Source organism: Quercus lobata, chromosome 6, assembly GCF_001633185.2.
Source record: "Quercus lobata isolate SW786 chromosome 6, ValleyOak3.0 Primary Assembly, whole genome shotgun sequence".
NCBI lineage: Eukaryota > Viridiplantae > Streptophyta > Magnoliopsida > Fagales > Fagaceae > Quercus > Quercus lobata.
In genome coordinates, this window is record NC_044909.1 from 27,243,469 (window position 1) to 27,257,789 (window position 14,321).

Here is a 14,321-nt window from a genome sequence, read left to right on the forward strand (position 1 = left end):
TTTTATGTCCTTTAAATAAGGGATATAATAGTAATGTTATTATAAAATAATTTCATTTCATTCCTTCCAATGTCACTTCCAAACAATGTTACATTCCTTTACATTCATTTATTTTAAAACATCTAAACAAGATTTTTTAATTTCATTCCATTCCATTCCTTTCCCTAATAAATCCATTCTATTCCATTCCATTCCCTTATGAACTTCCAAACGAAGCCTTAGATGTTTAATTTGCCACATGTCTTCGATCAGAATAAAAAATGGGAGAGAATGGGAGGATTTTGAATGAGAGGAGTCAGACCCTAGAGAAACAAGGTACCAAACACTTGATTTTTTTTTTTTTTTTTTTGGCATTACAAGTATTCAAAATACAGTTTTTAAATCACAATTTTTTATCATTTTGAAAACTTTGTTTGTTTCGGCATTAATGTTTTTTTTAAAAATGTGTCATTTTTCAAAAATTATTTTCTATAAAACTATCTCACTTTTTAGCACCACTATGTAGACACTCAATTTTGCACCCATGATTTAATCAAGGAGAATGACTTGAATGACCATCCACGTACCCCAAAAAATCATGATTGCATTACGTGCATCAATTTGTTCTTGCAATACATACATCAATTTGTTCTTGCATTACATGCATTAATTCATTCATTGCATATTGAACGTTTTTAGACCCCTTAAAACACAAGTTGTTTAACCTAGTTATTTAACCAAGTGATTACTTAGATAAATTATTCAGATCTAGGTTAAAATAATCAAATCATATCATGTAAGTAATGCGGAAATATAAAGAACACACGATATGATAAACCAGGAAAACCAAACCGGTAAAAAACCTGGGGAGGATCTAACCTAGCTATCCTCAAGGTAAAAAAGATCCACTATGAAAGAATTGAAGTTTTTACAATAGTACTTAGACCACTAACATCCTATTACTACCTCGTTTAGAAAACTTACTACCACGACCATGTGACAATTCCGAGTTCACAGACTACTTCTTTCCTTGATCCATTACAACCACAAGTACTCTCACTTGTGACTTTGAGACTCCACTCAAAGGTTTCAGATCTTCTTTAAATTCTTTATGCAGCAAATAAAGTAATCACCAAGTTCTTGACATAATCTTGATCTTGATAAGCCTAAGTGTATATGAAGGTAAAACCTCTAGATCTCACAAGAGATTCAACACACAGCACACCAAAAACTTCTAAAACGTAGCTAGGGTTTTCTTTTTTATACTTAGAGTAAAACATAAAACCCTACACGTCAAATCGGGCTTGGGTTGAGTTGAAAATTTTGCAGAAAAAATAATCTACACGAGGTTTGATCGATTGAGTCTAATTTTCAATTGATCGAGCCTTGCAGATTTAGTCCAATAAATCTTGTAGTCACTCGATTCCAACTTTACAAATAAACGCACTTTGAGCAGCCTAAATCTAGACTCTAAGTTTTGATCATGGTTTGCCAACACATTACAAATTGAAGTTCTAATACATTTAGTTCCTAAAGTCTCAGAACCTAACACATATCATAAAAATGATCTTGAGGTTCTAACGGTCACGACGGTATTTTCGATTCCCAAATTGGACCGTCAGATTAGAAGATATCGAGTGATCAAGTTTGCACGGTTTGCATACATTGTATGAGGTGAAGCCGATCACGTGTGATTAATTGAAATTAATTTTATTGGTTAATGATTAAGAGTAATTAAATGAATTTATGTGATTGGTGGAGCATTTTTCTTAAAGTGAGATTTGTTGCATGTGATTAAAAAAAATAAGCTAATAATATTTAAAGATTGTGGATAATTAGGCTTTTGGGATAATTATATTCAAAATAATTATTTTAAAAGTCATAATTATCACTTTGGAATGAGGTTTATCATGAAAATAATTCTGAAATTCGTCCAAATACAGTCTTAGAGTTGGAAAACACCTCAAAAACGTGCTAATCAAGTAACAGATTTCAAATTCACGTTCTGAGGCACTTTTGGCATAGTAGAACTCAAAATTCAGACTAGGCTATTTCTGGAAAAGTTGTAGAGAATCGAATTTCCCTTCAGCTTTCAAAATTTCAGCTTAATCATAATTTTGAACAAAGATATATGATCAAAATACGAAACTGGTTCTGATCTGAAAAATCAGCTTACTCTTATCCAAATCTCCTTTTTTTAGGATTTTCCCCCATACGTTTTTTTGCTTATTTTTTTCAGCATTCCAACCTTTGTAAATAGAGGATGCATCTCATAATTCAGCACACTTTTGACCCTCTAGAGAAAGCCACCCTTTTTTCTACGCTCTGAAAGGCACACGTTTTGAGGCTCTCAAATTGCTGATACTTGCTAATCCTCTCTGAGATTTGCTGCTTAAATTAGGGTTTTTAGGTTTCAAAGATAATTGAATAAGTTTCTTTGAACCCTAAAACATCCTCTCAAGAACAAAGAGTGCTCATGCAAGAGGTTGTTTCCTTCTTCCTATCTTTTTCTTATGCTTCTTGTTTATAATGATGAATGTTTTTTTTTTTTTTTTATCTATGAATTATTAATCCTTGTTTTGTTTAAAGCATGATTGTTTCTATGTAATTGTTATAGTCTCTTTCTTGAATATCAATAATCTGCATGTGAACAACTATTTTTCTTAAAATAAAAACAGATCTGCATCTTCCTTAGATGCATATTTGAATTTTTCTTCAAAATAATTCGGATCTACATCTTCCTTAGATGTAGATCTGAATTTTTCTTCACAATAAAATAGATCTGCATCTTCCTTAGATGCAAATCTAAATTTTTCTTCAAAATAAAACAGATCTACATCTTCCTTGGATGCAGATCTGAATTTTTCTTCAAAATAAAATAAATCTGCATCTTCCTTAGATGTAGATCTGAATTTTCTTTAATCAAAACTGATTTGTATCTTCCTTAGATACAAACCTGAATTTTTTAATACATGCAGATTTTTGAAATAAAGAAAATGGTCAAGCATGATTGTGTTTGTGTTTGTTTTGATTAATTCATATTGCATAAATGTATATTATGAGTGAAGCTCTCTTCTTAAAAAAAATATTTTCCAAAAAACATTTTTTTTAGTTCTTTCAAAAACAGATCTAATGCTTTTTCAAATCAAAAGACTTTATTTTCGTGATATAAACACAAATCTAAATTTTTATCTCCAACAATCATTTTTTTCTACATACTAAAAAACAAATTTGGTATTTTGACAAATCAAAATCAATTTTTTTTTACCAATCAAAACAAATCTAAATTTTTTTTAATAAAAGAAGAGACTTCATTCATAAATGAATTTATGCGATTTAGTTTTTAATTCACATGTTCAACATATCATTCATGACATGCATAAAAAGGTACATTGGTCACAAGAGTCTAGAAGACCAGACTCTATCTGTGCGGAATGGGTGCCTAACACCTTCTCATTCTGTAACCTAGCCTCTGGATTTAGGTTTTTGGTTAAGTAGATCTAGACCTGTCTTTACTTTTTATTTTGGGTAGAATGTAACTAGGACAAAAGGCCATGTATTTTGGTAAATTGTAACTAGGACCCAAAGCTATGTAATTTTCAAGTTTATCAAATATGTAATTTTTTTATTCAATCAATGAAAAGAATAATTCAGTCATGTATTTAGTTTTTCTTATTTTTTGTATAAAAAAATAAGTTGTGACTCCATACCACTTACCCAAAAAGAGAGGTGTCCAAAAAGCATACTCAAAAAATCTCTCTTTTTTGAGAGGCACCCCAATTTTGGCGGTCTCTCACACACCACATAAAAAAGAGGGTTGCAATAGTGGAGCTAAAGGTAAAATTTTTACCTTCATTGCTACATTGTACAGCTATATATATGGCTGTGCACTGTAGCTGAGAGAAAAAAAAAAACATTTTTTATTCTCCATCCAGTTTAAAATAATATTTATTTTGTTTTTTTTCTATTCTTTTATTCTCCAAATCGTACTCTCTAAAGACAAAACCTTCTCTCTCACCTCTCTGTCTCACCTTCTCTCAAAACCTTCTCTCAAGCTCACTCTCTCAAACTCTCACCTCTCTATCTCACCACTGCCGGCTCGACTCGATCCTCAACGTCACGGGCCCACCAAAGCTCGACGTCACCGACCCACCAGCCAACCCACTTTGTCGAACTCCTAAGCCGCCAATCCACACCTCAAACCCACGCCTCTGATCCACTATCGATCCACGCCTCTGACCCATCTTGGCCTTCTCTGTTGCTCTTAACTCTCTCAAATGTATTCTCTCAAACTCTCACTCTAAAATGTCACCTCTCTATCCCGCCGCCACTGATCCACACCTCCGATCCACGCCTCCAACCCGACTCGCCTTCAAGTGAGTTGTCTCTGTCTTCTTCATCTATATGCTTGGGATTTTTTATTTGGGTATGTGTGTGTATCTATAAATATAGAATAAATAAATTTTAGATACAATAATTTTTTTGTTGTTCTTGTTCAATGAAAATTTCTTTCATTTGATCTCAACAAACTTATCCATGCTTTGGTAAGTTGAATTGATGAATGGACAGAATAGAGCAGTAAATTCAGAGCATCCATTCGTTTTGATTTGGATTTGAAACTTGCTTACTGCCTTATTTTTATTTTTTTTGCTTCATGCCTTATTTCAAAGTTGTGAGTTACTCAGTTTTGATTCATATAATATTTGTTGAGTTGTGAGTTGTGAGTTACTCAATTTAATTGGAATGATAAATTTATAATATTTGTTGAATCTAATGATAAATCGTTGAGGATTGGAATGTATTAGGAATTTTCTGCTTGCAAGAATTTATGTTTTTGTTTTTAAATGTTAATTTGGGAATTTTCTGTGTGCAGGGAAGGCTACAATTTTTTTTGTTTCTTGCTGATTTCTTGTTTGTTGAGAAATTGTTAGTTTGGTTTTGAGATGCTTAAAAATGAATTTGTTGTTTTCTTTATCAGTGGGATTAAGCTACATGTCAAATTAAGTATTTATGCATAATCATGTTCTATTGTTATACTTCTAAGTATTTTAAGTTTTGATATAAATGTTAGTTTAGGTATTTTCTGTGTGCAGGGAAGTTTACATTTTTTTTTTTCTAATTTATACAGTATTGGTCTTTAATTTCAGTTTGCTTGGAAGTATATTGTTGTTTCTAATTTTATGAAGTCACGTAGAGGCCTAACATATTACACGGGTATCATGAACAGGGATATAGATATTGACTCACAACTTTTGGGAACATCTCAAAATACTCCTGTGTCAGTTTCTAATTCTCCACCTCAAGTTGAAAATGTCTCTTCTACAAAAGGAAAACGGGGCTCTAACTTTAGTGTAGAGGAATATCACTCCTAGTGTTAGCATGGCTCAATATTAGTGTTGATGCCATACACAGTAATGAATAAACACAAAATACATTTTGTCAAAAAGTTTGGGAATACTTCACGCAGTACAATACATCTGGTACCACATGTACTGCTATCTCCTTGATAAGTTGTTGGGGAACGATTAATGAAAAGACAAATAAGTTTTGTGGGTGCATGGCTAAAGTTAACACACGTCATCAAAGTGGTATAACCGAACAAGATAAGGTATAAATTATATTGCAATAATGTTAACATACCCATTCACCAATAGTTTAAAGATACTAATCATGTTATATTTCTTTTAATTTCTTTAGATTACCAATGCGAAGGCTTTGTATAAAGAGACCTTCAAAAAACCATTTCTTCTTGAACATTGTTGGCTCATGTTAAAGGACCAACCAAAGTGGGCCGATCCTAATGGAAGATCAAGAGCATCCGTGCCTCCAACTCCGGAGTCAACATCTATTGGCGAAGGAGATTGTGGGTCTAGACTTGGTGACACTTCCAATTTTGAGAGGCCAATTGGTAGGAAGGCCGAAAAGGCCAACCGAAAGAACAAATCCACCAGAAAAGATGTAGGGGAAAATTTGACCAAGAAATTGAAATTTATTGAGGAATCACAAGAACATGACAAAGAGAGTCTTCTTATCAAAGTAGAGAAGTTGCGCTTGGGATAGTTGAGGGATAAGGAGATAACTCGATTGGAAGAGGAAAAAATGTTTATTGAGAGGGAAAAACTTAGGATTGAGAAGGAAAGAGATGAAGAAAAAACTTAAGATTGAGAAGGAAAGAGTCATGATTGAGAGGAAAAATTTTGAGATGCAATATATGTTAGAGGAGGAGAGAATCATGATGAAAGATACAAGTGCCTTGACCGGAGCACAAAAGGCTTTTTATGAACAACTCCAAGAGGAAATCATGGCAAGACAAAGTTCATGTAATTAATGGGTTTGATTGCAATTTGGATGTAGCTTAGGCCTTTATGTATTTTGTAGTGGCTTATGTAGGCCTTTATGTATTTTGGTAGTAACTTATGAGAGGCTTTCATGTATTTAGTAGTGGCTTATGTCACTTCACTTTAATCTTAAACTATGTATAATGATTATTGTTCATCTTGTTTGTGTTGTGACTTGTGCGTGTGTGCTTGTGGGTATAATGATTGCTTTTGGCACTAAAAGCATGGATTGGTCATGTTTCTTGCATCTATAGTAATAAGAAGATGAAAGAAAGGATAGGATATCATTGTTTGGTTGATGTGGAGGAATGGAAAAGGGAGGGATTAATTTCCTCTTGTTCCGCTTTGATCTTTTTGTTTACTTTAGCATAAAAGAACTTTAGTATTCTTGTCACCCTCTTTCAACCAATCTTGATGCCTAGTCTACATTATCTCAAATTTGAATGTAATGTGGAAAACTTTCTTATTCTGCATATTTGTTCAAGTCAAGATTAGCAATGGTTAATGATTTGAGCTTGTGTTGTAGCACGTCCAAGTCATTTTTTTTTAAGTCCCTTGGGAACAACCATGGGGTTGAGTCTAATGAGCAGCTATTCCTTACGGGCCTAATAAGGTTCAAGTTTCAACAATAATAGAAAGTGGTTTATGGGTATAATGATTATGTATAAACCTTTAAATTTATTGTTCATCTTGTTTGTGTTGTAACTTGTGCATGTGTGCTTGTGGGTATAATGATTGCTTATGGCACTAAAAGCATGAATTGGTTATGTTTCTTGCATCTATAGTAATAATTGCTTTCAATTGTCTTGAAGGTTGCATCCATGAATCACTCTTTGTTTTGCAAGTTGCTTCTTAATGACTCAGATGAGGATGAGATAATCAAAGAACTTGTTATGGAAACATCACAACCTAAACGTCATCGCTATATCCAACGTAATCATTTGGCAGGCCATGAGAGGCTTTTTCTTGACTCTTTTGCTCCCACACCAATATATCCACCCTCTTTATTTCATAGGAGATTTCGGATGAAGCGTTCTCTTTTTCTCCGTATTCAATCTAAGGTAGAAGCTCATGATTCTTACTTTGTCCAAAAAAGAAATAATGCCAACAAACTTGGTTTATCTTCATTACAAAATATTACTGCTGCATTTAGAATGCTTGTGTATGGAGTATTGGGTGATTTGATGGATGAATATGTGCAGATTAGAGAAACTACTACATTAGAAAGTTTGAAAAAATTTGTTACTGCGATAATTAATGTTTTCTCTAAGGAATACTTGAGAAAGCCAAACAATGAAGACATCGCTAGACTATTAGCTCATGGTGAACACCAAGGTTTTCTAGGTATGTTAGGTTCAATTGATTGATTGCATGCATTGGAAGTGGGAAAATTGTCTAGCTGCATGGAAAGGTCAATATTGTGGTCATATTCGTGAGCCTACTATTATTTTGGAGACAGTAGCATCATATGATCTTTGGATATGGCATGCATTTTTTGGGTTACTTGAGTCAAATAATGACATTAATGTGTTAGAGCTGTCTCATATATTTAATGATCTTGCTGAAGGTCGTGCTCCTGCAATACATTACTCAATCAATGGTCATGACTACACAATGGGATATTACCTTGCTAATGGCATATATCCAAAGTGGGCAACATTTGTGAAAACAATCCCATCTCCACAAGGACAAAAGCAAAAATTATTTGCAGCAGCCCAAGAGGCGTATAGGAAGGATGTTGAGCATGCATTTGGAGTGCTTCAAGCACGTTTCACAATTCGCAATTGTCCGTGGACTTGCACGATTTTTCCATCTTGAAACACTCCAAAATATCATGAAAGCATGCATAATTCTCCATAACATGATTGTTGAAGATGAGCGGGATGATGATGAAGTGGTAGACTTGGATTATGAACAAATTGATGGAGTGGATAATCCTCCTATGTAAGTGTTACGTGAACAAAGTGACGGATTTATGGCATACATTGAGAGTTATAGACGCATTAGAGACTGAGAAATTCATTCTCAACTCCAGTTGGACCTCATTAAACATTTATGGCAATTTCAAGGCGAGTCGTAGAAACTTCCTTTTTTATATGTTGAGAAGCATGAGTGATAGGAACTTGTGCGAGTGTGTGAGTTTTATTGTAATTTGGTTTGAGTTATGTATGTGAGTAATCTAAGGACTACATTGTTCCAGCTATAATATGTGTTCTATTTTATATGTTTTCTTATAAAATTCCTCCATTTCATAGTTCACATTGTTCCAAGATTGCTTCCAAACAATTGAGACGATTGTTTTAGTCAAAGATAAATTTGTATATATATAATTTGGTTTTTAAAAAAATAATGTTGTTATACTAGATGATAATAGGCTACCATGACGATTGAGAAATTTTTTTTAGTCAAAAGATAAATTTGTATATATATAATTTGGGGTTAAAACAAAATATTATTTTTACACTAAATGATTATTTGCTATCATGATGATTGAGAAATTGTTTTAGTAAAAAAAAAATGTATAAGTATAATTTGGGGTTAAAAAAATCACTTGTTAACACTAAACAATTATTTACTATTATGTGGTGGCGGTGGCGGTGGTGCGACGGTAGTGGCAGCGGTAGCGGTTGCGGTGGTTGTGATTGTTGTTTATTGTAGTAAATATATTATTTTATTGTAGTAGATATATTATTTTATTGTGATGTTTATATTATTTTATTGTGTTGAAAGCTAAAATAAATCCACTGCTGCTGGATGTTTTGTAAAGTGAATAAGTAAAATAGATAAAATAACTTTTTGTGATACCAAATAACTATATTTTTAGCTCCACTGCTGTGGATACTCTTAGGTAACAATCTTAAATGAGTTGAAAAAAAAAATTCTAACTTCTCTTATTTAGCTTGCTATGAGTTAGAGTTGTTTTCTAAAATAATTTAGTAGAAAACAATTTTTAAAAATAAGTCATACTTATTATGTTGACCAAAGATAATTTTTCTTCAACTCATTTTTTCAAAAAAAAAAAAAAAAACCCTAAAACTGTCATGTGCAAACAAATTTTTCTAAAAAATAACTATAAAACCCAAACTATATTATAAGTTAGGCAACGTTTCAAACATATTGCATTTCTAACAATTCGAGTCTAGTGGACTCGATTTTTTGGTTATAAATTGAGTATATTGTACTCGAGTTTCCTATTTTGCCAGTAGCTAAGGTGGACAAATGGTCCACGTATGCACAGAAATCGAGTTCATTGGACTCGGTTTTTATACATAGAAACCAAGGTTTTTGTACATAGAAATCGTGTCCAATGGACTCGATTTCTATGTACAAAAACCGAGTTTAGTGAACTTGGTTTTTGTACATATAAACCGAGTCCAGTGGACTCGGTTTATATACATTGAAATTGAGTCCATTGGACTCGATTTCTTTTTGGCCCTCCACATGTCCTGCAGATCGCACTCAAACTTTCAAAACTCACAGTCCTCTCACTCAAAAAACTCACAGTCTCTCTCATTCCCTCCCACTCTCAATCTCTGTCTCACTCTCACTCTCACTCTCATTCCATCTCGCTTCACTCTCATTCCATCTCGCTTCACTCTCATTCCATCTCGCTCTGTCTCACTCTCATTCCCTCTCGCTCCGTCACCGTCCGTCTCTCTCACTCTCATTCCCTCTCCTGCAGCTCCATCACCGTCGCCGTCACCCCTCCGCTCTGATGCCGTCGCCCCTCCGCTCCGTCGCTGTCGTCGTCCCAACAAACGCAGGGTATCATTCTCATTTGATCTCTTCTATGTGGTTTTTGGGTTTTATATCATTGTATGAATGATTGTTTGGATTGTCTTTGTGTTTAGAGAAATGGGTTGTTGTTGTTGGTTTTGCTTATTTACTGTTTCTTTTGTTCTTTTTTTTTTTTTTTTTGGGTGAATGTGAATTGAGTTGAGTGTCTGAATCAGAGATTAATGGGTTTTTGGATTTTTATTTTTATAAAATGTTTATTATTATTAATATTATTATATATTTCTGTGATTTGAATTGAGTATGAAACTTGGTATGCACAAGTTATGCTTACCAGTAAATAGGTTCTAGCATTGATACTGTTATATCCATTTTCTTTATAGGAAGAAAATTTGGAATGGTATGCTTTTTTAAGAAGAAAGAAATTGATATGAGCAAAATTCTCAGTTTCAATTGATAGTCTGAATTATATTTTGGTACTTGTTGATGGTGGTATTGAGTAGAGTTTCTGGGTTTTGTTATGTAATTTTTAATATAGGTGGTATCTGAATATTTTTTTTTGCTTTCAAACAGAAATTAATTTCAATCTCTTGTCTGAGTTGGATTAACAACTTTCTGGGTTGGCTCCGCTGGTAGTCTATCACAAAAGTAAGGACTCTCTCTCTATTCCTTGCAACTGATATATGGGTTTGCTTTGATTACTCCTTTTTTCTGGGTTTATTGGTAATAGATGATTTTCTATTGGTATGCATTGTACTTGATAGCAACACAAACAGTGAACAGAACTATATGTTTGCATATGGTGATAGTCTTCCCTATGATCATCTATATTAAAATCTATATACCCATGCATGGTTTCTATATACATTTACATTTTGCATTAATATTGTGTTTGAAAACATAATTTCTTTTTTAAATATATCGAAAGTTGAGGGTGAAAAAAAACTGGATCCTAAATATCTTCGTTATAAACACTAAAAAGTACCAATTAAACTATTAAGGCTCTTGGCACAAGTCTAGTGTAAACACATTTGCCTTGAAAGTTTACTGCAAATTTTGAAAGTTTGTGTTTCAAATTTACACTAAACTCATTTTTCCAAAACACAATTTAAATGTAAAACACAAAATTTCTAAATTTCAAATGTTGCACTTAACTTGTATATCCACATAAAAGTTCAGTGCAAATTTTGAAATCTATGGAAAATCATTTAATGTTACACCCACCTAAATCAATAACTACTAAACTCATTAAAAACATGATACCACATTTAGTCTTTAGATTGTGTTTTCAAAACATGATTTAAGTGTATAAAACATAATTTCCAATTTTTAAAATATTATTTGGAAATCAAGTCTTAAGTGTAATTTTGAAAATTTTTCAATCTATGCAAAATTTATTAAAATGTACATAGCAGCACCTTTAAAGTTTAAGCATACTCTTCTTTTTTCTTTTTTCTGTTCCCCTCCCTAGACTTTATCCACATTACCATTTTACTTTCTCCTTTCTATGAAGTGTTTTTAAATACAGATTGTTATGAAAACCAAAAAACTGTAATGTTCTGATTTGTCGGAGCATTGCTCTAACTCCTCAGAACACATTGAATGAAAATGGAGAAATGTAGAAGGCTTAATTAATTAGCTCATACTGAGTTTTTTGACAGCATATTGAGTTTTTTATATGTATGTTTATTCCTTGTGGTTGATTGTCATAATTATCGTTTGTGCAAGAAATTAGGCTATACATTGAGATCCTTGCCAATTTAACATGTGCTTATATTACTCTTGACTCCCTAAACTTCGTGCAGTATGGCTGCTGTTCCTGCTCAAATCCCTAATGAGTTCGGTCCTAGGCCCATTGAGGATTCGGTGTTAAGGTTTGTAAAAAAACATCGAGTGTGCGCTGTTTGGGAAGGCAAGGTAAAATTAAAACCGACCACTTGCTGAATATTCTCTTCTTATCCTTTTACATTATGTTGATTTTTTTTTTCTTCCCATTTCTGAATTTCTAAGTTTGTCAATGGTATTACTAGCTTTGAATGCATGGTCATGCCCATTAGTTGGGTTAAGTTAGATTGGTTGACTGTTAGTGTGGGTATACACTCTGCTACCATTCACTCTTTCGTCTAGAAAACCAAGAAAAATACTCTGAGATGAAACTAATGCTAAAAGTATGAAATTTAGGCTAAAAGGATCATAGTTATGTTCCAAATATTCCAATACGTAAAAAATTAAATGCAGCCAGTCAACCCTCAATAAAAGAATGATGAACCAGCATTATTACCAGAATGTTATTACTTATTATCTAAGAAGAAGAAAAAATCATAACCAGAAAAGGTTGAGATATATAATAAAATAATGTAACAGCTAAGCACTGTAAAGAAGCATATAAAAATGGATATAAAAAAAATTAAAAATAAAACTAGACAAGGATTTGATCTTCCTACCTTAGATTGAGAAGTTAAGGCCTCATCATATTGTTTTAAGAGTTCGGGTGGAGCAATGTTGTCAATCTCAGCTCCTAGTACTGCAATGGGAACCTTAACACTTGAAATCAATCACCAAATACCAGTTAACTATGACACAAAATTGTTAATTTTTTTTCTTCCTTGTACTTGTACTCTTACTAGAAAATAGATAAATTTAGCAAGTCCTGGTCTGCAAGCAACTTGAAGGTAGAAAAAAAAATATTGGAACAAGAATTGATTTCTAACATCTAGGGAAAATGCAAAATTATGACAGAGAAGGAGTTTAGTAAGATCATTGTAAATCTGCATGCTAAAAGCAAACAAATATACTTTGACCTCAAGAGAAAGGAAAGAAGGAAACTTATAAAGTCAAGTACTTGTGTTTACTAGTTACTTCCAATATTTTAATTGCTAGAGTATAATAAGAGCTAGAGGTTTTTTCTTGAAAGTTCTTCAAAAAACACTTTTACACTCTGAAATTGCAAACTAACAATCTAGTGAAACTAATATAAAGCTCTTGAAAAAGTTATACAATGGGATCCATTCAAATCCATACCCTTGATATCATCCACTGTTACCCATGCAGGATGTAATATCACTGCAGCTTGGATAAGTTCAACTTTTGAAAGTTCAACCACAACCTTACCTGAGAAGTAAGAAGAATGTAAAATTTCAAATGTCAGCATTTTTTTTAAAGCAATAAAATGCTGTATAAAGATACTCAAAAAGAAAGAAAAGAAGAATTAATAGAGAAAAAACTCACCACCCCAGCAAAAGCTTGCAGCCCCTATTGAAGAAGCACCTTTACTTTTCAAAGTTTCAATTATTGACTTTGCCTCCTCAAATCCTTTATCCTATAGAAATAATTATGATACTATTAGTGTAAACTGAAAATTGCATAGTAATTAGTAGAAAACTGCAATATTAGGGTCAGTGGGTCACCACCAAGGTCGCAAAAGGTGGACACAGCCAGCTAGTTCAATAATTTATGAAGTATGAACTATTTTTTACTTACAGCAATAACAATAAAGCAATTGTGCAGCTGAATTGACACATATATTTAGACAGCCTAATATGCAAAATACCCAAACTCCACAATGGAGGCCTTCAGAATATAATCTCAAATGAAAATGTAGCAATACATTCAAGTTTCACAAAAGGGTCACTGTGACAAAAACATTTTCTTTTTGATAAGTAAAAAACAAACTTTAAACAATTTCCAGGAAAAAATTAAAATTTAGAACCGACCGTTCCATGATCCTTCAACCAAACTTCTAGAGGATTATTAGCAATATCTTCAAGCACAAAGGGTTCTCGTATGAAGTCAGGAACTACCACATAATATCTTCAAAACACTTCTTATTGCTTTCCTAAACTCTAGGTTCACCAACCAATGAGTTTCCTCACTTCATACATTACCAAATATTTATAAATTGATCAACAACTTGCGCTAGAAATCACATGAAAAAAGAAAACAAATGTCGGTGTAAACTTTTCACCTGTCATATATGATAACAGTGTCAGCAGTTGCAAGGTTTATCCCTAAGCCACCAGCTCTGGTTGAAAGCAGAAAGCAAAATCTGGAAGAATTTTTGGCATTAAATCGGTCTATTCTTATTTGTCTTTCAGCGCCACCAACCTTGCCATCTATCCGTTCATAATGCCATTTCTGACTCGAAGGAAAAAAATGAAACATTATTAAATCAGTTATATATATATATATATATATAATATTCTAATGCCATTGCTCATTTGCGAATTGCTGATCATTGTAATCCAAGGAGTCTTCTCATCCCGGGTAAAA

At 33.0% G+C, this 14,321-nt stretch overlaps 2 protein-coding genes across 2 annotated transcripts; one reads left to right on the plus strand and one right to left on the minus strand.

Moving 5' to 3' along the window:
• The first annotated feature begins 6,121 nt into the window (after positions 1–6,121).
• Positions 6,122–8,265, plus strand: LOC115950054. The gene is made up of 4 exons (XM_031067304.1): positions 6,122–6,283; positions 7,130–7,661; positions 7,885–8,103; positions 8,192–8,265. The coding sequence occupies exons 1-4, from the start codon at positions 6,122–6,124 to the stop codon at positions 8,263–8,265; spliced, it is 987 nt and encodes a 328-aa protein (XP_030923164.1).
• A 308-nt stretch (positions 8,266–8,573) lies between these two features.
• Positions 8,574–14,164, minus strand: LOC115950055 (endo-1,3;1,4-beta-D-glucanase-like). Its single transcript, XM_031067305.1, has 8 exons — positions 14,157–14,164; positions 14,017–14,073; positions 13,766–13,862; positions 13,281–13,371; positions 13,074–13,163; positions 12,489–12,597; positions 9,123–9,182; positions 8,574–8,592 (listed from the first exon to the last, which is right to left on the minus strand). The coding sequence occupies exons 1-8, from the start codon at positions 14,162–14,164 to the stop codon at positions 8,574–8,576; spliced, it is 531 nt and encodes a 176-aa protein (XP_030923165.1).
• Between the last annotated feature and the right edge of the window lie 157 nt (positions 14,165–14,321).

Excerpts from the sequence above, each read along its gene's own strand:
- LOC115950054 (XM_031067304.1), top strand. The coding sequence starts at position 6,122 with ATGAAGAAAAAACTTAAGATTGAGAAGGAAAGAGTCATGATTGAGAGG. Across the intron at positions 6,284-7,129 it reads AACTCCAAGAGGAAATCATG|GTTGCATCCATGAATCACTC; the intron begins GCAAGACAAAGT and ends ATTGTCTTGAAG. Across the intron at positions 7,662-7,884 it reads TGAACACCAAGGTTTTCTAG|GTCGTGCTCCTGCAATACAT; the intron begins GTATGTTAGGTT and ends ATCTTGCTGAAG.
- LOC115950055 (XM_031067305.1), bottom strand. Across the intron at positions 13,372-13,765 it reads GGTTGAAGGATCATGGAACG|GATAAAGGATTTGAGGAGGC; the intron begins GTCGGTTCTAAA and ends TTATTTCTATAG. Across the intron at positions 9,183-12,488 it reads TCTCAATCTAAGGTAGGAAG|TCATTTAAGATTGTTACCTA; the intron begins ATCAAATCCTTG and ends TTTTTTTTCAAC.